At 45.5% G+C, this 21,852-nt stretch overlaps 2 protein-coding genes across 2 annotated transcripts; one reads left to right on the forward strand and one right to left on the reverse strand.

Annotated features, from left to right (window-relative positions):
* The first annotated feature begins 3,319 nt into the window (after positions 1–3,319).
* HVCN1 (hydrogen voltage gated channel 1) lies at positions 3,320–9,497 on the forward strand. Its single transcript, XM_014964584.1, has 6 exons — positions 3,320–3,339; positions 5,013–5,251; positions 5,868–5,972; positions 6,445–6,676; positions 8,708–8,820; positions 9,146–9,497. Exons 2-6 carry the CDS (start codon positions 5,048–5,050, stop codon positions 9,209–9,211), a joined length of 720 nt encoding a protein of 239 aa, XP_014820070.1. The 5' UTR covers positions 3,320–3,339; positions 5,013–5,047; the 3' UTR covers positions 9,212–9,497.
* On the reverse strand, positions 8,813–20,801 carry TCTN1 (tectonic family member 1). Its single transcript, XM_014964559.1, has 13 exons — positions 20,665–20,801; positions 19,746–19,912; positions 19,257–19,344; positions 18,244–18,353; positions 15,394–15,414; positions 14,845–14,970; positions 14,127–14,252; positions 13,666–13,748; positions 13,189–13,329; positions 12,675–12,831; positions 11,499–11,624; positions 11,011–11,155; positions 8,813–9,410 (listed from the first exon to the last, which is right to left on the reverse strand). Exons 2-12 carry the CDS (start codon positions 19,878–19,880, stop codon positions 11,012–11,014), a joined length of 1,257 nt encoding a protein of 418 aa, XP_014820045.1. The 5' UTR covers positions 19,881–19,912; positions 20,665–20,801; the 3' UTR covers positions 8,813–9,410; position 11,011.
* Positions 20,802–21,852: the final 1,051 nt, after the last annotated feature.

The raw sequence follows: 21,852 nt of genomic DNA on the forward strand, positions 1-21,852 counted from the left end.
CCCCTCGGTGGGTTTCCCTTCACTTCTGGAGGGAGCTGAGCTGCTTTGACACGAACACGTTTTCTGGGCAGTCCCCAGCCAGAGATTTTGGTTTTCAATGTATTTCTCTGCCAAATCAAACCCCCTTTTTTCCCTCGGAAGACTTTTTATCCTCCCTCTAAAGCTAATTAATCAAACCACCTCTTGTTAACTTCTGATGAGCTCATTAGATTAGGTGTCAGAGATTGCCCATTAAAGGCTTTCTCAAAAACTTACTTTCACCCTTTAAATCATGTTTGTGGGTTTTCTTTATAGCTCTGTAATTTTTCTCCCTCCTTGTAAAGCAGTCACCTGGGTGTCTTTTATTGATCTGGTGAATAATTGTGCACACATGGAACCCGTTTTGACTTGACCTGTGCCTAGAGAAACACGTTGACCCCTCCCCGCAACCATGAGCTCACCAGTCGTCCCGCCTGTCACCCTGTCACACCTTTTTCCTCTGTGACTTGTTTTTTTCTCTCCTCAAATGCAGTTTTGGTGACACAGGAGCCTATTCTGGGCTGTGGGTTCTGCCCGGCTGCTCGGGCTGGAGGAAGTCCCATGGCACTGTGGTGGTGGAGGTGGAAACGTTCCTCCTGCGCTGCAGCCACCGGAAGGAAAGACCTGCTGGTCTGGGTACGGGTTGTGATCAGAGGTTCAGAAGCACGTTTTATGCCCATTTTTGGAGGGTTTTTGATCAAGGGAGGGAAAGAAAGAGCAGCAGCTGCCCTTTTCCTTTGTTTTTCCAGATGATACTTGTAGGAACAGCTGGTTTACACGTGGAATGGGGAGCCCTCAGGTGAGCCCCCTGAGGCCCTTCTCCCCACAGCCCAACTGCCCTCTCCTGCTGCCCCAAAGCTCCACAGGGCACAGCAGTGGGGAGGGTGCTGGGCCTTGCTGGAGGTCTCCACAAAGGGCAAGTCGTGATAAACCCGAGTTCTCTTCAATCCTCATCTTATGCCTTTTGCCGTGTGCCCAAATCCAACATCAGTGTCTTACTCTGAAAAAGATCGGTGAGATCTGAGGCACTACCCGTGGACTCAGATGTTCCTCTAGAGAGTGGTGTCTCTGAAATGAGTCCTCGTTGTCACCTGGCTGTTGGAAAGCTGTTTTTCAGCACAGGCCATCTCTGGTTGGTCCTGGTTTGCAGGACTTTAAAACCACCAAGAAGACATTAATTTTGCTCACAAATCCCCAGCAGCGCTCGGGCCTCCCTGGGAGGACACGGGGGTCCTGGCACACGAGTCCCTGGGGTGTCCCATGTGCTTTAGACCCGTTTAAACTCTGAACTATATTAATTGGTAAATGAGGACTGGACCCCACAGCTCCTGGGCTGAAGGGGGGGGAATAAGGGCTGATGTGGGGTGCCACAGGGGGGCTGAGCTACCCCTGTGCTGCTCCAAAAGCCCCCGAGGTGCCACCTAAAGTGGTTCTTGCTCAAAGCTGTGGCTTGTGATGTGTGACACAAAGCGTGCTCTCCTCGGGGATGTCAGGCAGCTGCTGAATTCCTGACGTGGAGCCCTTCCCAGGCACTCGGGTTCTCTACCCTTCCCGCTTCTGTTGAAAGAGGGAAAGGGTTTCAGTGTTAGAAAACATCTATCCAGTCTCTTGTTTTCATGGGCATTTGTTTTTAAGGTAAAAAAAGCTCACCCTCTGCAGCTCGGGCACACAGTCCTGGCCGAAATCATCCTGGAGCGGAGAGCTGTGGCTGAGATTAGCCTGATAAAAAGTGTGCTGTTACTGGGAAAAAAAAAAAGTGTAGAAATGGGGAGTTTAGCCCCCCGTCGGGCTGGGAAGGGGTTTAGGGTGAGGCCCTGGGACGAGGCAGCTGAGCTCCCCCAGCTCCACTCTGGTAATGCTGGATTCACCCTTAAATTGCACCCCAGACCCAACCTGGTCCTCACCAAGAGCTTTGTAGCTCTTTTGAAGGTAAAAAAAGCTCACCCTCTGCAGCTCGGGCACACAGTCCTGGCCAAAATCATCCTGGACCAGAGAGCTCTGGCTGAGATTAGTTTGATAAAAAGTGTGCTGTTACTGGGGAAAAAAAAAAAAGTGTAGAAACAGGGAGTTTAGCCCCCTGTTGGGCTGGGAAGGGGTTTAGGGTGAGGCCCTGTGGGAAAAAAAAAAAGTGTAGAAATGGGGAGTTTAGCCCCCCGTCGGGCTGGGAAGGGGTTTAGGGTGAGGCCCTGGGACGAGGCAGCTGAGCTCCCCCAGCTCCACTCTGGTAATGCTGGATTCACCCTTAAATTGCACCCCAGACCCAACCTGGTCCTCACCAAGAGCTTCGTAGCTCCCCTGGCAGTGTCTCCTCCCAGAAGACCACTGAGGCACGTCATGGACATGCTCTGCCTGCACGTGCTGATTATTGGGATTTTACTTAAATTCTGAGGATGAGGCTTCACCTTTGTGCTCACCCCTGTAGCCCCACTCAGCAGCTGTGCTCAGGCCAGGTGAGCCCACTCAGTATGAAGACAGCTCAGCTCGTGGAGAAGCAAAACCTGCCTCTTTTCTCCTTAAAACCTGCACTCCTTTGCCAAAAAGGAGGTCGCATCCGTTGAGCTCTCTCAGAAGAAGACCTGCCATCCACAGTTCCAACCCTGAGCCGGTACCTTCCGCCATTAGCTGGTGGCGTTGGTGTTTGCTGGAGTCAGCTGAGACCAAAATGCCTTAATTAGCTGGAAACTCCCAGGATAAAACTCCTCCCTGCTCCTGCCTTTGCTGTCCTGCTCCCAGTGCCCAGCTGGTCTCTGCAGGTGGGTGGTTTGGGGTGAGGGATGGGGGTTTTGGAGCTCCAGGGGGACACGGTCTGTGCTGATTTTGCCCTGGGGAGGAGGGGGACGGGTCTCTGCGCTTTGGGAGGAGGCACTAGAAAATTTTCATGTTCCGGGAAAAGTTCTGGCACTTTCTAGGAAGAAACACTTTCCAAGAAACAAACATCTTCAGGCTTTAAAAGTGCAAAAATGGCGAGATGTCTCGTCATTAGGGGAGAATTAGAAAAATCTCAGGTTTGTCCCAGGAGAGGGGCAGCAGAGAGGGGGTTCCTGATCCTTTTGGCAGCTGAGTTTGCTCAGGGCACTTCCAAAACCAGCTTGTGTGTGGAAGGTGGGGGGAACCCTAAACAAGGCGAGAATTTCTGATAAAACCCGAGCCTGTAAACGGAGGCAGGTCCATCCGGGCCTAATTTCTAGGAATTAGGTTTTTGTAATCCTCCTGATCCCCGGACCTCCCCCTACTTTCGGGACTAATCTGTGTCCCCTCTCAGCAGCCGAGCTCAGCAGAGACTCTTGATTCCCGTTCTCGCCTGCCCTGGATGTCCGCTCGGTTTGTTGGGTGGGCTGGGGGGAGACTAATTACAAAAAGTCCAAAAAAAAAAAAAAAAAGGTTTAATGCTCTTACTGGCCAGGTTTGTGAAACAATAGTAGGTAACTGAAAGTAAACTTCTGCCCGGCGTGTCCTGTTCCTGCAGCTCCCGCTCGGGGACGGAAAAACAGCTGGGAAACCGGAAAAATGTTGGGATGGAGACCCCCGCCCGGGGGCTCCGGGACCCGCTTGGAGCCTTTCGGGGCGCGGTGGGGCCGGGCCGGGGCAGCGGGGCCGCCCCCGGGCGGGGGAGGCGGGGCCGGGACCGAGGCGGTGGCTCCGGCCGGCGCGGCGGCCGCGGGGAGCTTGGGAATCCCCGGTCCTGGCGGTTCCACCCGCCGGTGGGGGCTCCAGGCCCCGCGGCCCGAGCGAGCCTAGAGGCCGTCCCGCCGGGGGCCGGGGGCTCGACGCCCGGGGCAGCTCCCGGTGGGCTCCGCTCAGTGCCCGGTGTTGGGGAATGACTGCGGTGGGGCCACCTCTGTCCCCTGCAGCCCACAGGCCACCACCGCTGTGAGCAGATCCCACCATAGCCCCCCAGATCTCTGCTTGTAGGGAGCCGAGGGGAAGGGGAGCCACCCGGGGGCACAGACCCACGGCGGCTCCAGTGGGGCAAGAGCAGCTTGTGCTGAGCTCCCCATCCAGCCTTGGCCGAGGACGGATGCGCGGAGAGTCCCACCAGGCTTTGGGGATGTGGTTGTTGCCGGCGCCGGGAGCGGTTTCGGCAGGGTTTGTGGGGCAGGCAGTCTCCCCGGGTTGCCCAAAGAGGAAGGATGAAGTGGTGGGGCTGTGATGGGAACACGAGAGTGGGTGCAGACAGAGCTTCTCCCACAGTCGGGATCTTCCACGGGGTTGGGGTTGGTCCTGCCCCTCACTGGGTGCCCACGGGAAGGGGCTGGGGCCGGGGGTTGAGGTCACCTCTGGAGGTTGCAGGGAGAGGAGATGGGGGAGGACAGTGTTGTCCTCCAGCCAGGCTGAAATGCAGGGATTGCCTGCTTACGTTGCCTGCAAAGGCCGAAATAACAGTGGTGACTGATGTTAATGAAGGGAAACGGTGGCTGTTCTTCAGCTTGGTGGTGAGGTGGCCACCTGAAGGGACGAGGGCAGCTCTGGGAAGCGCGGTGGAGAGTTTGTCTGGGACCTGATGCTGACAGCAGCCTGTCCTGGCGTCTAGGGGTCAAGAGAGCAAACGATGGAGAGGAAATCGCCTGCTTCCACCTTCTGACCCGATAACCTCCATCGATCGGTGTCTAATGGAAACACAATGGCCCTCTCCAAGGGGAAATGGGCAGCTGCCTCCTCTTGCATCACGAGATGCGAGATAAGGGCTGGCGTTTTTTTCTCCCGTAATCGATGCATTGTTTGGAGATGTTTAGAAATACCTCACGAGGAATTGTCTTGCTGTAGAGCAGCCCAACAGCACCGGGGAGGGTGGCGGGGGCTCTGCCTCGTGCCGTGGGAGGTGATGCAAAACAAGCAGCACCACCGTTAAGCAATTTCCCGTCAGCAGGGCCTGCCACGGCCACCTCTGAACAAAATGTCACGCTCTTGTCACGCTCACTGTGGTGGAACTGGGGAGATTTGGCATCCTTGGTCGGCCCCAAGCAAGGAGGTAATGCTCTGCTCTTGTCCCTCAGACCTTGGCAGGGTGATGCCAGCTTGATCCAGAGCCATGTCCAGGTACCTGAAGCACTTCACGGTGGTGGGCGACGACCCCGTGCAGTGGAGCAACGACTATCAGAAATGGGAAGAGGAGGAGGAGGCTGGGGAGAATGGGGAGAAGCAGCCGGATTCGGAGATCAAGCTGGAGCCCACCAGGAGCCGTGTCTCCTTCCAGGACGTGATGAAAAAGCTCTTCAGCTCCCACAGGTTTCAGGTGAGGCAGAACAAACCCAGGCCTGAAGGGAAACGAGGGTGAGACTTGGTCAAGGGCTCTGTGACAGCAGAGCTGATGTGGGATGGAGCACAGAGTGGTGGGCTGGGACCAGCCCCGAGCTCATGGGTCCCGTGAGAGTGGCTGCTGTCTCTGAGCTGGGTTGTCCTGTCGGAAACGAGCTGCTCTGCAGCGGGTGCAGATGTTTCCTGAGCGGCGACAAGCCTCGGTGCACGCTCGTCACCGTGCGGGTGGAGGCACGTGCTCTGCCCAGCTCGAGCTCCTCGAGACCCACCACACCAAGTGGTGGGAAACAGTTGGGTTTGGTGGGGAGCCAAGAGGTTTCGTACGGGTGAGAAGTTGCAGGAATAACCCACTGACCAGGAGCTGCAGGGGTGGAAGTAACAGAAAGCTCTGTGAAATACAACTAGCCAAATTTGGGATGTGGGACATGTTTAGCTGAAGGCTGCCTCGGCTCCTCGAGTAACAGAAAGCTCCATGAAATACAACCAGCCAAATTTGGGATGTTGGGGCATGTTTAGCTGAAGGCTGCCTCGGCTCCTCTTGCTGATCCGTCCATGCTGGGAAGGGGTTCACATCGGTTCTTTTCCTCCAACAGATCCTCGTTGTCTGCTTGGTCATCTTGGATGCCTTGTTGGTCCTCGGGGAATTGCTTATGGACTTGAAAATCATCCACCCGGACAAATATAATATAACCCCAAAGGTAAAATGCAGGGAAATGTCAATGTGAACCACAATTTCCCTCTCTTTGGTGGTTCAAAGCCCACTAGGTAGGATGACTGGGCTGGCAGGACCTGGACCTTCAGCTTTGCTGAGCTGGTGGTTGCAGGCACACGGACAAAGCTCTTGCAGGGACTCGTGTGACAGTCCTGCAGTGTGTGGACCAACCTGGCTCAGCTCATGTCGGTCTGTGCAGCAGCTTCATGTTTCCTTGGGCTGTGGCAGAGCTGAATCGCTCTCCCTACCCTTCTCCCAGGTGTCTTCACACCTCCTGGTCCACCTTACACAAAGCCACTAGATGCCACTTGCTCATTCTGGTTCTCCTTTAGAGCAGAAGAGCCCAGCCCTCCTTGTTGTAGAGTCAGATCAGACATGCCCTTGAGTGGTGGAGGTTCTCTGCTTCCACACACAGAGAAGAGTTTCCTGGCCCTAAACTCAACGCTGTCTTTTCCCAGGTCTTCCACTACCTCTCCCTTTCCATTTTAACCATCTTCCTGGTCGAGGTGGGGTTTAAAGTCTTTGTCTACCGCCGGGAGTTCTTCCACCACAAGTTCGAAGTGCTGGACGGGATCGTTGTCATTGTGTCCTTCATCCTCGACGTCGTCCTCATCTTCCGGGAGCACGAGTTTGAAGCTGTGGGGCTGCTGATCCTGCTGCGGCTGTGGCGCGTGGCCAGGATCATCAACGGTAGGTGTCTGCCACCGGTGGGGACCTCTCCCTGCTGCATGGACTGGATTTGTTGACCTTTCCTGAATCATCTGGGGTCGCATCTTCCTTCCCTTCTCAAAGCCATCCATGAAACCCCGGGGTCTTGCTTTCCCAGCAAACTCAGATCTGGCCCAGGCTAGAGGAGATGCCCAGCTCCATCACGGCACCATCAGCCACGTTCCCCTAAAAACAACCTGTAATCTCTGTTCTTGCATCTCTTCCCTCCTGGGAGGGAATGGCTCGTGGCTTAATTTTGCATCGCAGGATCCCTTTGGCAACAGTTTAACAGGGGAGCAGGGTAAAACCCTGCCCTTCTCATTCTGCTTCTGTAGCAGAGTGGGTTTTACTGCTCTGATGTGCTGCTGCCACTCGGTCACCCCCTCCAGGGACGCTGCAGGGAACATCCTGATCTCACTCTCAACCTTTCTTGCTCAGGTGCAAAGGGCTCACTGTTCAAAGAGGAATACAAGTGTCCCCAGATCAGACCTTACTGACTCCAGTGTAAATTGTTCCAAATAGATGTAAATTCAGACACTTCTGAAACAACTGTAGCTAGAAACGTTTTCTTCCTTCTCTGGGAAAGGATTTTGGGATTCAAGAAATGTAGGAATGGGATTATCCCCAATTCCTGTGTGAAACCTCAGCCCAGTGCTGTCCTGTGCCTACGAGTGTGCTTTTGGTGAGCGCTCTGTACTCCGTGTGGCTGTAAGGCTTTAGTTGGAATCAAAGGAAAGGATGGGTCAGGCCAAGTCCATCACCTGCAGCCCCCCTGCTGCCATTTAGATGGGGACAACACGTCTGATAGGTGGCACCAGCCAGTTCGAGGGAAGGTACGAGAGCAGTTTGTGGCTCTTTTTAGTTCGGGGTGAAAATCAGAGAGAAACCAGATTGGTGTGCAGCTGGGTGAGCCACAGGAACCTCAGTGTCTCTTAACACGCCATTTTACAGCAGAAAACCAAGCAAATCTCCTTATCCTTGGGTGCTCCTGGTTTCCCCACCACCACCTTCTCACCATGCCCCTGCCCACACGGAGTGACAAAGGGGACACAGAAAATCATCCCCAAGCTTGGGGTGTTGTGTGTCTGAGCCCAGGCACGGTTTGGTGCCTCAGGGACCGGGTTAGGGGCAGGTGGGGGCTGTTTGATGTTATCCATGCAAATAAGCAGCGTCGTGGCTTTGTCTTCAGAGAAATGAACCCCCAAACCCTGAGCCTGCTGCCTGTAGCACTAGAAACACGGGCACGCGTCGGTGCCTGCCTCCGTGCACATTGTTCTGTCAACAGCCGGAGGAGAGCTCCGTTGGGTAGGAAGAACGTGATGTTCTTGATGCTCTTACCAAGCTATTTAGCTGCTTTTTTTTTTTTTTGCCTTTTTTTTCCCCCTTGGAAAAGGGTGGGAAGAACATGCCTTTGCTGCGGGGGCTGAGTTCACATGTAATAAGCTAACAATATTTCATTAGAGAAGTGACACCTCCGCTGTAATTAGAACCTGCGTGCCCTGATGCAGCCGGGAGAGGTGAAGCCACAACCCAAAGGACCCGACAATGTGCCATGTCCCATTACACCCAGCAGGATTGTCCCCAAGGCCAGGGACACGAGCCCCCTGCCCCAGGCTGTGCTGTGCGCTGCCGTTAGAGCGAGGCTCCCCGTGCCATGAAACCAGTTTAAAAGGCAGCCCCTCATGACAACAAAGCTGCCAGTTACATCCCCCCCAGGCTCTGCCAAGGGAGCAAATTCAAATTCAGGATTTGAATGACAGTCTGACTGATTAATTCAGCTCGGAGGCCAGACTGCCTCTTCCCAGCAGAGTATTGGTATCTGAATCCCCGGGGTGGCTAATTTAAAACCCTCCTCATTAAGAAAAGCACTTGGGAAGGGTGGTTTGAAGATGACAGAACCCAAGCTGGAGAGGAACACGTTTAACTCCTTGAGCACAGACCCTGTGTACTGTTAACCTCCTTCTCGAGGCTGTTGGACGTTGTAAAACCAACCCACTGTGAATTGTTTCGCAGGAATAATTTTATCGGTAAAGACCCGCTCGGAACAACAAGTGGCCAAGCTAAAGCAAGCCAACCTGAAACTTGCAAGAAAGGTCGAACAACTGGAACACAGCTGTGTAGAGAAGGTAAGAAAACACTTTTAATTTAAACGAGGTTTACCCTCTGGCTGCTCCCTGGGACGAGCTGGCCTGGGATCCTTTTGTAAGGTTGCCACTGTCAGCTTGGTTTCCTCATCGGAACGTTGTGGGGTGAACCACAGCCCTGCCTTGTCCTGCCTGTCCTTCCCTGGCTGCAAAACACTGGTGGCTACCTCTGTCCTACTTAGGTTAGCCAGGTTGTCCTGGTTTACTGCAGTGAGATACCTTAAAGGAGTTTTCCAGGTTCCTGCAGATCTTCCCACTGCCAAAGTGTAAGAGCTGTTATTAATGATTTGACTTTGGTCTCCACCAGGAGCAAGAAATCGAGAGGCTGAACAAGATACTAAAACAGCACGGACTCCTCAGCGAGCAAATTTAGGAGGCTGGTTTTCTGAGGTGGGGAGCTCTGCCCTGGAGAGTGCAGTGTCGGTATCTTCCCGTTGGACCTGAAAGGCTTTCCTGTCTCTTTGCTTTCTCTTGTATAGTGTTGTCTGTAAACATTTTCTATTTGACCACTCTTTGATTAGATCTCGGGATCACAAAAATAGTTTTGCTGGAAATTTAATCGCACGTCCTCCCTGTAAACAGTGATTTCGTAAGACCCTTGTACAGTTGTACAGTCAAAACTGCAAAATAATTTAATAAAAACACATCTTTACAAGCCATACATCCACAAAAGTACCACTTATTTAAAATAGTTGGGTTTTTTTTGTGATAATGTTCTTTGTTTGCTATACCTTGTAGAAATTTGCAGTACAGGTGATAGGAATCCAAGCTGAAAAGGTCACTTCAAGCTGACCATTCATCATTAGTACATCTTTTCTTTGCCAACCATTCTTTTCATGTTGTTGGTAGTTTCCTCATTTCTGTTGCTGCTTGTGCCACTTTGTTATTTATATGACATTTGTTTAAAAAATACCAACATACCACTCCTTCAGTGGACAATCACAATCAGCACCAAAATAGAGGCAAACACGTGCCACCTTACGTCAGTTCTCAACAGGAGATTTGGGTTCTGATACTGCATTCTCTCCTCTCTTCTTCCATTTTAAGTGTTCGTTTGCTGCCTGCTGGGCTACAAAGTTCCTTCTGCTTCCCCAGCTCATAAATCAACGCATTAAAAAGAATTAGAATACGTAAGAACAGATGTAGGTAAGTGGACTGCTGGGAACAGTTAGACTCCAGAAGCATATTCTAAAGGACCGGGCTGGTGTTTGAACACAACGTGAACTTCGTCAGGTACTAGAAGGTCCCTGTGGTGAGACTATTTTATAGTTGAAAAGTAAGATTCAATAAGTGGGAATGTGGAAAGGTGTTGACTGTGGCAAGCATCTCCAACTGATTTCAGCCAGAGTCAGCTGGGAGGGTCACTGAGCTTTTCTGAAAGCATTGGTGAACTTCGTCAGGTACTAGAAGGTCCCTGTGGTGAGACTATTTTATAGTTGAAAAGTAAGATTCAATAAGTGGGAATGTGGAAAGGTGTTGACTGTGGCAAGCATCTCCAACTGATTTCAGCCAGAGTCAGCTGGGAGGGTCACTGAGCTTTTCTGAAAGCATCGCTTAACTGTTCAGATTTTTAAAGAAAGGTAATTAACTAGTGGTTTGGAGAAAAATAGCTAGAAATATTGCTTAACTCTTCAGATTTTTAAAGAAAGGTAATTAGTGGTTTGGAGAAAAATAGCTAGAAATACGTGGCTTATTCAGCTATAAAAATAGATAAAGCAGAGGCCTTAACTAATAGCACATGATTAATTAACAATTTAGCTCTGCTTTTCACAGAATGCTGAAGCCCACTTTTGGGGGGAGCCGTACTGTGTCCCTGTGCTCCTCCCTTCCCCTCCCACCTCCACACTCAAGGTGCTGGTGGCTGCACGTGTGCTGATGCACCAATGGGAGCCACCATCAATTCATACTGCAATCTTTTTTTCCCCTCTTGGCAGAGGTCTAATTGGGAGCTTTCTACTTAATGTGGAGGGTTTTTTTGCCCTAAAGCTTCTGAGAACCCTCACAAGAGCTCACCCTTTTTCTCTTGGCCAGTTTTAACCCAGTGTGTCTACAATTCGTATGAAACTGATGGCCCATCACAGTGACTGCATAAAACTTGTTTCTTTAGGAAATGGACTAAAAATTGGAAAAAGCAGAAATAGAGTTGGTTTGGTTTTTTTGATGCCCACTTACCTTAAACAAATGGAAAGAAAAAATCAAAGGGTAACTTGGCGTTAATGGTGGGCCAAGCTTTATAGCCTGGCTCTGCAGGTGAAGAAATATCAGTGAAAACAACAGAACTTGTAATAGCAATAGTCCTGTCCCTTCCTGAGGGAAGCTGCAATGAAAATACAAACGGTCATTAGCTTCAATCTTCTCTTTGTATGGCTGCTTCGTTTGAACTGGGTTATGTTTTCAGCTGTTATTTGTAAAAAGTTTCATTTCCTATACACTTTCATGTTTTTTTTTTCATGAGTGATGTATAGATTTTTATGGAAGTGTGTTTTGGCACGCAGCCCGCAGTCGTGTTTGAGTTGGAACAGAAACTGTTGGGTGTAATACACTCTAATATGAAGTGCTACCTTTAGATAAAGAGATTAACTGGGTCACTGTTACACAGCTGATACCTAAGCAAAACAAGCCATTCTTTTTATCTGAAATCCTATAATTTAATTACGTACCTGCTTCAACGTGGTGCTAGTGATCGTTGCTGTAACGTTGACTATTCTGGCTTGTGGATTGACTAGGGATCCATATTTAGTCCACTTCACTGCTATTTCAAGTGATACTGGTATTTGGCATGAGCTCTGAAAAGTATTATAAATTCTCTCATTGTCTGACTTGCACAGAAGCAACCACATTAATTATTCATCTTATTAAACTGGCAGAATGCCTGCAGAGAGCTTGCTCCAGGGGGTTACCAGAGCAACTGGGCTGTGCCTGTGTCCTGGGCTGCTGCTCGTGTGGGCAGCACAGGCACTTCCAGCCTTAGCTCAGGGCTGTCCCTGCTGTTTCTTCACAGGTGACAAACCAACTCCCTACCCACGCTTCAGGCAGGACTTTGGCTCTTAGTGATAGTGCTGAGCTGGTTCTTTTTAGTAGGAGAAACTTATTTCAGTAATACTGCTGGGACAGTAGAAAATCCTTAACTCTTCCAGGGCAAAATTTTGAAGCCTACAATCTTAAAATACTTCTTGGTATTTCTTCTTGAACTGTCAAGTTTCTGGTTACAGAAATCATTCAGTCTTTAGTTATAAAAGCATAAAGAAATCCATATGTGAGCTGCCACTGAGGGGGTTGCTGTCATTCAGCACGTGCCAAGCAGTGCTGCCTTCCACCAACACAGGGTCTGTGCTGCTCCGGGAGGAGAAGGGCTGGTACAGCAGATGTTAAGAACAAATGTAGTGTTTGGGTCATATACTGCTGAGTATATATGAGTATATATATACTGAGTATACTGCTTCTGTGCTTTAAGGGAATCTGGCTATCTTACTCTAACCTGGCGTAAGAGCACCAAGGAGAAACACTGATTCTGTTACCTCACTCTTTCAACCTTCCCTCTTGTGCTTCATCCCACCTCAAGAGCAAGACTTGAAGGCTAGAACTCACTTTGAACCCAACACATTGTCATCATCCCTAATTGAGGTGCCTGGATACCAGCTTGATTAAAAATAAACCCCATCTTCTACAGCAAGAGTGAAACTCCTCGTTTGTGAATATTCCAGGAGGACTTTTCCCCCAGTTTGTTTCTGCAATTTTTTTCCCCATAGGTGTGAGAAAACCAAACTGATGCTGCAGTACAGGTACGGAGAGGGCAGTAAGGGTGAAGGGGGTGGTGGCAGTGGTGTAACTTTCACCTGTTCTGAGGTGTGGAGGTGAGTTATCCGCACCCAGTCGAGCACGTCGTGGGCTTGGGAATTTCCAAATGAGGCCACGTATTCGGGAAAGCTTTGTCCCTTCAGTAAATCTAGGAGGGTCTGAGCCAAAGGCTGACATTTCATAGCTGCAGTAATTCTTCCACAGGAGAAAAAAAAAAAAAAAAAAAAAGCAGACTGTAAGTATCGTGTTTAGATTCCCAATACTTGCAGTAATTCTTCCACAGGAAAAAAAAAAAAAAAAAAAGAATATTAGTAAAAGCAAAATCCATTGGTTGGTCACAGTAATAATTTCTCCTTGCTCTCATGCACTGTGCCAGTTGTGAATGTTCACAATCTTTTCAAGAGAAAGACCATTGTTAATTAAATGACATTTTTTGTAATTTAATACTCCTATAGGAGTATAAAGGTCCCAGGACCTGAACAGATCCTAGTGGAAAGGGTTGTCAGAGGGTTAAAAGCACTAAATGAAAAAAAAAAAGAAATGTCCTCTTACCGTAACTTACAGCCTGATACCATGTTATAACCAAATAATATTGGGGTTCTGGCTCCCTGGGCTGCCAGACAGTCCTGGTTGGATGTACTTTGCAGAATGGTAAGTTGACCATACGTGTTAGTATTCTGAATGATGCCAGATGTAACACACAGTTAAAGGGAAATTCAATAGTTGATGTATACCATAAAGAAAGAATCCTTAATTGTATCCTTAAAATATATATGAAAATGCTACAAGAGCTTAAGGCTCCCCTTACGCTGTGAAGAAGCACAAGAGTGTACAAGGAAGGTCTAAATCTACCTCACTAAAACGTCCCAGGAGATTGCAGTCAGGACTGAGTCATTCACTGCTTCTAAAACATAGCCTAAGAAGCACATTTTTACTTTTAATAAAGAACAGATACATTTTATAGATGTCCATGCTAGAAAGTAGGCCAGAACAAGTACTGCAAACAAAATTTCAGCAGGGAAAGGATATCCTTGTGGCCGGAATCCTGCTCTTAAAGGAAGTCCAACAACATAACCAGGATTACCACTGAGAGGAACTGGCTTTGTATTTACCTGCGATGCAAACATACAGTATTAGCTCTTATCCTGTACTGAAATGGTAGAAAACACAGAAATATTTCACTTATTTTAGGATCATTAACTGCCTTGAACAATGATAGTAGTAAGACTGCTTTGTAAGATTTTAACAGCTCTCTAACACTGGGGCAGGCTTTGCTTTCACTGGATATAGAGAGTCACAAGCTGACTCTTCTAAATGTGGAAAACAGACTTTGGAGACCTTTATTGCCCAGTTCTGAAATGCTGCCTCATTTGTGTATCCAGGGCAAGTTACATTTTACCTTGCTGCTAACAATTGTTCTGATTCAAGTTTAATAAGTTTTGTAATTAAATGTCTTTCAACAAGTCATCCGTAACATCTCTAGGAGTTACCTGAGTAAAGCTGATTTCAAAGCTCTGCTGGATTGAAAGTGCTTCTTTGTTAATTGCCCCCAAGACAAAAGAAGCAGCTGCTTCTATTATTTCTCCTGCGTCTGTGTATGTAATGTGATAACTCACCTGAAAATTAAACAGTTTAGATATTAATTAGAACAAATACATAAGAGTATGAAACTAGGAAAAAAAGGAATTTAAAACCCTGTAAGTATTGTTTTATTTCTTGCTTAAGAAACACTCGACTACGTGGCAGAGATATACTATATCCTCTAGAGGCTGGAGCCTCTTCAAAATGGACTTCTTGATAAACCTCTTCGAAGCATAAGCCCGATGTTCACCTACTTAAAAGATGAGATGATGTGCACTGCATGTTCCCCTGTCTCTGCCACCTCTGTGCCTGAAGCCATCTTCTCCCAAGCACAACATAGATTCTACACTCAGGTTATTGGCTGTCATGTCATATACACACAGTAATACTAGAAAAGGATTTCATCCTGTCTCTCTGTTATGTTGCATGTAGTTATTATTTTGTTGCAAAATACTCTCTTTTATCCCAAAGTCAGTGTTTTTCCTGTCACACTTGCTTTGGAGATGTCACAATATTTGGAAACTCTGCAAGGCCTTTCTCACAAGTTTGCAATTTGTGAATCAGACGTGATTTGCTGCATACATGCTTTCCATCAAATGTGAAGAGGAAAAGAACTGTCATACCTACCCCAAGAACGACATTTATGCACAGTTCATCCAAAATCATAGGGAGCCTGAGGACATCACTATTGTTAAGTGAAGTCCGCGTTCCATTCAGAGACTGGACAACTATGGACTGGACAGTAATATTAATCTGAAAAACAAATTAATGTAATTTCTGAATATTGTGTATAATTATTTTTGGCTTTTTCTGCATTATTATATTTATGGTCCTTCCAGGTTCTGTTTCAGAGAAGCAACAACCAATAATCCTCTGAGCAACTGCTATGTTACAGGTATTGCTGAAGTTCAACAAAAGATTCTATTTTTAACTAGAGAAAGTTACTTAAAAAGAGAGCATTATATATGAGGGGAATGCATCAGGATTAAATATTTGCAGGTATTGTATTATCTTGGTGTTGCTAAATATCATTACTGATAGCAAATGATAGAATTCTTTTTAATGTAAAGATTAAGGTAAAGTCCCTGTTCTGATGAAGTCAGTGAAAAACTCCCACTGACTATAATTAAGTATTTTTTCCCCCAGCTCTTCCAACGAAGTTAGAAGGAGACTTACCATCTGACTTGATTTGGGCACCTAGGGAAGAATAAAAGAACAAATTCAAACAACAGCAAAGGTATGACCTGTTACAAGTAGCAGTTCAGTCTTAACTGCTTTACCTATTTAACTCTCTATCATTACAAGAACTTCTACGTTGTGTCAGTGATTGGAAATACATTACAGTATCCAGGCAGTGTGAAAATAACTTGCTGTTCTTTGTGGCTTATAGGCAAAAATCTTAGTCTCACCCTCTTCCTGTGACAGTAACTGGAAAATTTCTTGGTGACTTCCATCAGGCTTTGACATCACTTCCAATAAACATACAGTGTGTTCAGTAAGTAGTGGATGCATCTAGTGTTTCCCTTGGACACTATTTGCACATCAGAACTAAGGAAACACTGAAAAAGTTGACTTCCATCAGAAAGGTGGCCCAAAAAAGGCACCTGGTTTTGGTGTGACTGTTACTGTGCACCGTAGCGTTTGACCTATCGAGGGCGTCAGAGAACACTGTTCCCACTGCAGATCTCTGCAAAAACACCCGTCACTATTCACAGCCTGCCAGATCAGGAAACCTGCCAGGCTCTTCGTACCCAAAGAAATGAAGAGCTTTTGTTGTCCTTTTCTGGTGGTACCGAGTCCACAGTTTCCGAGTCTCTAAACAAACAAATCAGAAGCAAGGGTCCCTCTTGTTTTATGGCAAGTTTACTTGCCTCACTGGAAAACTTCCACCAAATTTTCACGGAAAGGCAGAAATGTCAGACCAAGGTCATCAATCGGGTCTGCAAAATACTCACACAGAGCATCATTTTCTCAGAAGTTTTCTTTTTTTGGATTCCCAATGAGTCTTTGATTCACATCTTTGGGAAGGGACCAAAAATTGACCTCTGAGCATGAAGTAAGTTCTGCAGGAATAGGACTGGATACAGAGTCCAGCCTGCCCATCTAACATCCTGGCACAGAACACACTCCTATGAGCTGGAGACCTGAAGGTGATGCAGGTAAAGTCTTTCCCACACTGTCATGTATTTACATCAACAGCCTGAGGTACAGCTCAGCCACCAGAATCAGTTCCACGAATAACTGTGCTTGTAAAGATTAGGCAGGCAGCAGCACGTTGCTTTGGAAGCTGCAGAGCACACACTAACCATGGCATGAAGCATCACGTTATGAGTATCTTGGTAGAGGGTTCCAAGCACCCCCAATTCCCCCTGTGTCTGCTGGACAGGCTGGGCTAGAGAGCAGAGATTACCTGCAACAATTACCAAGACTTTCATATCACCCAAGTTGTCCAGCCCGGCAGTGAGTATGGACTCATAACGATGGGGTTTTCTGGAGGAACTGCTGTACCAGTCCTCTTACCCTGCCATCCCAGCAAGCCTTCACGGGTTGATGTGTTTTGCCATTTCTTTTGCAGGCAGCTCCACCTGCTGGCCCTGGCAGGGCTCCCTGCTCTGCCCTCTGACCACCCTAACCCCAGGACCAACTCACTTTTCTATTCTCATATCCCATCATCAGCTCCCTTTGGGAAAGAGAGCTTCCTACAGACCATCTCTAGCATCCATTCGTCCTTCTCCAGTTATTGCATTGAGCCTTCCTGAACATCCAATGGACTTTGGAAAGAAATCTGACCTCTCCAAGCTGGGCTGTTGTAACTGCCAAGAGGCATGTGGGCAACTTGTTATGTAGTGTTCTAGTGAGGAAGGGGAATTAATCTTTTAATTTAAAAATATTCACCTGCTTGGAGCCTGTCCTGAGGGATGCTTCTTTTCTGGTTCTGCAGCCACCACAAACTCTAATTTTGGGTGTACATGGAAACACTCAAAGCCCTTCTGAGACAGAGTTTTCTCCATCTGTTCCACAAAGGGACAATCAAAAGCTAACATTTGTGAACAATCCCTTGCTGATTTCAACGAGGTCCTCAACAATCAGGAGAATGACCCCACCTGGGAGACTGAACTACTTCCCTGCTTTGGAATCTGTGAGGCACTGAAAAGGCTCTTTAAGCAGTGACTCACTATGGAGTACTAATTAAATTAATTGAAATAATCATATAAATTAAAAACATTTTAATAGGGGAGAGTATGGGGGAGCTGTTTCTTGTTCACCTTTGGGTTCTGGAAGGGGCTATCAAGTTAAGATATGAGTATTTCAGTTTCAATTTTGCATGCATGATTTTTTTGTCTTCCTGAATATCTGTAAAGGGCATTTATTTATACATAAGATGTCATCCTCCAGTTCAAAAAGGGATGAAAAAGTAAGCTTAGCTTTTGAAAATAACCACAGACTGGACTTGGTACTAGGTTGGTTACAAAAAAATTTGGTCTCAGTGGGGTAAAAGTTCATGTTCTCTGAGGAGTATAAGGAAGGCTTTGCATGTGTATGCAATAAGTCTCTATTAAAAATTGAGGCTTGTAAGAAAAGTGTATCTGCAGATGATTAGACCTTGCAGGTTCCTCTTTAAGTACAAAGGTTTACCACCTCTTTAAAACGCAGACTTCTTAGAACTATGCAGTCTGGTAACAGGCTTCTTGGAAAAAGCTCAGACATGCATAAAAGCACAAAACTGCTGCCACTGCAGCGTTAGCTCAGTGACACAAACTTGTCTCTTCAAGACCATTATTTTTGTTGGCTAAGCAGAGAACAGTAAATGCTTCTGTTACCAAAGCTTGAAGTAAAAACACTTCCAAAGGCTTTCTGTAAAACAGTCTGTTTCACAGGGAGGGTTGTTTTTGTTTTTTTTTTCCCAAAGCACAATTTAAAAATCCAAAGAAAGAACCATATCCTTCAGTAAATAGAAGTTACTTAATTCTGGAGACCCAAAAAGATACGTATTATCAACAGTCAGCTGTTTCAAATCATACTTACTGCTAAAATGCTGGAGTTGATGTAGAACAGCATGCTAACAGCTTGAATGCTGCCACATTTTTCCACACTTACTGATCTAATGCATTTTGTAGCCTGGTTTACTAAAAATGCTGGAAAAAAAAAGTCACAAAGTATTACTAAGTGAAATGAAAGAGCAATTGTGAAAAGCAGAAAGCAAAAACAATATAAAAACTTCAAGTATAAGTGAAAGTGAACGTGATTTCTATTGCAGATAAGGTTTGATGTGAGCTATAAAGAATGACACTTTCTTAGATTCTCCAGAAATGCTGTGACACAAAATACTTCTTAACAATAGAAGCTTAATAAAAGCTAGAAGATTTAGGACTTAATTTTTGAGATCTCATAAGATTATTTTTTTCTTTCACAAGAAACTTCAGTTCTCCTATGATCATCATCATGATTGTTATGATGCCCTATTTAATACTAACACTGGGGTTTGGAAAATGCAGGTGTGTGGGTTTGGCTGTGGTTGTGGCTTCTTCTTTTTTCTTTTTTTCTTCCCCTCCTCCCCCTCTGCAGATTTTCAGGAAACTGTGTGAAAGGTTAAAATGTAGAGCTCAAGCCTGCAAGTCTGACTTGAGTTGCATTCAGGCTGTGAAAGGAACCTCATTACACCAGAGGGACATCTTACAAAAGTTGCCCAGTTAGGTCTTGCTTTGTGTAATACCCTCTTCCCTCATGGTGTCACCCTTGTACTATTTTATTAAACCAATTATGCCAAATAGGATGTTTTGGTGTTGGATAAACAACCCATTAACAAGACTCTCAAGGATTTACATATCTAACTTTGAATGTTTAATATAGATGCAACGCAACTTCCAATCAATGTCTAAAGAAAACCGGAGAGAAATAGAAGCTATTTGAAAAATATTTGTTCATGACTCGTTATCTGTATTTACATTTTGTGTGTGCCAATTTACTGACTGGTCAAGTTCAAGTCAGAACAGAACACTCTAAAGCAAATAAACTGGAATTCAAATGCATTTTCCAACCTGCAGGATTCACATCAGAGCACCAAGAGGAGACAACAGGACTAGGCAGCCTTAGAAAAGCATCCACTGTCTGTATAGGAACACCATACTGCCAAATAAAACAACATATTCAAGTGTATAGGTGTGTTTCAGTCCATGGGAAGTTTTAGAGCATTTATATTAACAATAAATCTGAATAAAATAAGTACTTGTTTCCACTATATCTGTCAATGCTTTTTACTATTTTATGCATCAATTCTTAAGCCACTGCTAACAGCTTTATGTCTACAATAGCAAACCACCTACACATTTTTTCACAGATCTTAAAAAATCTAGTTCACTGTTTAAGTAAACTAACAAACAATGCTACATTTTTTACATTTCTATATTTAAAGACCAAAATAAACTTTGTCTTTTCTAGAACTGCAATTTTTAGAAGCAGATGCAAACAATGTTCACTTGTTCTTTTATGGAGCAATCTAATACTAACTGAGTCATGTAATTATTTACCTCGTATCTATATGTTTCATTTGCATCAGGAGGATTTTGAGCATCTGCATCCATATCCCAGCTGTCAGGCTCAGCACTGAAAGTAGTACTTCCAAACTCTTGAAGCAATCGATCAAAATTTTCAGAAGTAGGCATTTCAGGGGAACTGAAGGAGAGTGCTTGTTTATCTGTCAAAATATTATTTAAAGAATAAGATAACTTTTAGAATAGAAGATACAGAAAAGTTATTTAGTAATATTTTTTCCTCCTGGAGCTTCTAAAACCCAGTAAAAGAAAAATACCAATAATGATTTTTTTTTTTATTTTATTTTTGTAAGGAAAGCTTTCTCTTTTCTTTAAGAGAAAATCAGATCTGTGAAAGCACAATCTTGAACTTAAGGAAAGAGGTAAGTCCCTTACTTTCAAAACCACGGTTTCTAACAGCATCAGGTGTTCCAAAACAAAGATATGCCAATTAGTGTCTACAGTTTCAATGCTAAGTATGCAGATGACTACTGCACAGTCTTAATTAAATTAAGAAAACATAGCACGGATCACTTCTTACTTCCCTGCAAGTTATTTTAAAGCTGGCCATAAAGGATTTGTACCAATTCCATACTTACAGTAACAGATCAGGAAGGAGTCAGTTTCCCATGAGACAACTTTAATGTGATTTATTGGAGAGGATAAATAATTTAAAAAAAAAAAAAACCCACCCTAAAAAGTTTTTTTTTAACAGAGAAGACTAAGAGTTAGAGTATGAGATGTTTTAACTCCATAGTTTCACAAATGACAGGATTACAACACAAGGACTGTGAGCATACAGAATACCCAGTTTTCTGATGGGTTTAGTTTCTTTTAATTTTACTCTGTTTCTGGTACCTAAAGAGCTTATAAAAATAACAACACAATTCTTAATACCAGCAACAACTCTACTTACAGTTTGTAGCATGAATGCAGAAAATACTGGGATTGACTTGGTCAATTAATTTAAATATCCTTTCTGGTGGATTTGCTTCAACATCAAGTGAATACACAGCAGCTTTCTGACTACAAAGACGGTCGTCACCTCTACAAACAATAATAATAAAATAATAATCCACTAGAAGTTGGTATTGACCATATTTTAAAGTTCTTCTCAAGTATTGAGGCAGCATCAAAAAAAGAGCACTAAAGAGATTACACTTCTTAACACAATTTGTATAGCACTTGTGCCTCCTTAGAAGTTTTATATTGTTTTATACTGTATGCTTAGTAATAAATAAAAGAATTCTCCAACATGTTTTATCTAGCAGAGGAAACTGTGTGAGCAGCAACGTGGAGAGAGGTAAGAGACAGACCAGGGGGAAGGGAAGAGCCCGACAGTAATAATATTAGAGCTAAAATGACAAGTTGGATGGGATCCAGGTGGTGTGAGACACCACAGATGCACGGTGCACCACAGGCTATACACAGCTCAGAAGCACTTTTATTTATACAACACAAGTGGGAAGTATGACCTTTAGGGTAACGTGATGGCACGTGGGCCAGAAAAAAGGTCAGTTTTGTGAATATTAGAATAATATTCACTTCAGGGGGGGAAGGGAGGAGGCAGAAAAAAAAGTCCTACTTGAGATGCATGTGAAAAAAAAGGCAGAGTGAGAAATGGCAGTGAAATAACCCATCCAATTTAGGAAAAGTGTTTGTAGATGTGCCATGGGTTCATCACCAACAGCCCAGAACTGCAGTAGCTGCACAGCAAATGTGCCAGTTCATACCCTGAAGAGCACTGGTGTGTCCTACATGCTAGAAATACAAGATGATGATCCTTGGGAAACCATACTTAGGCAGGGTTAAAGCGGTCAAGGGCAGATACTGAAGAAGTGAAATGACTTTTTAAGCATGGAGTTAAACTCCTCTGTGAGGTGAACCATTTGTTAGTAAGGTCACATCATAAATCAAACACCCTTTCTCCTCTGTTTCAGAGGCCACAGAGCCTCTGACTTGTAATCCGTCAAACCCTTTCAGTAACTAATAGAAATATGCAAATGTATATAAATCTCAATGTGTAAATAATGAGATTCACATAACTTGCAGTCATTGAAAATCCCATGGATTTTCATGCAAAAGTAACATTTTACACAAAAGA

The sequence above is a fragment of the Calidris pugnax genome, unplaced genomic scaffold (genome assembly GCF_001431845.1).
Source record: "Calidris pugnax isolate Ruff unplaced genomic scaffold, ASM143184v1 scaffold32, whole genome shotgun sequence".
Lineage (NCBI taxonomy): Eukaryota > Metazoa > Chordata > Aves > Charadriiformes > Scolopacidae > Calidris > Calidris pugnax.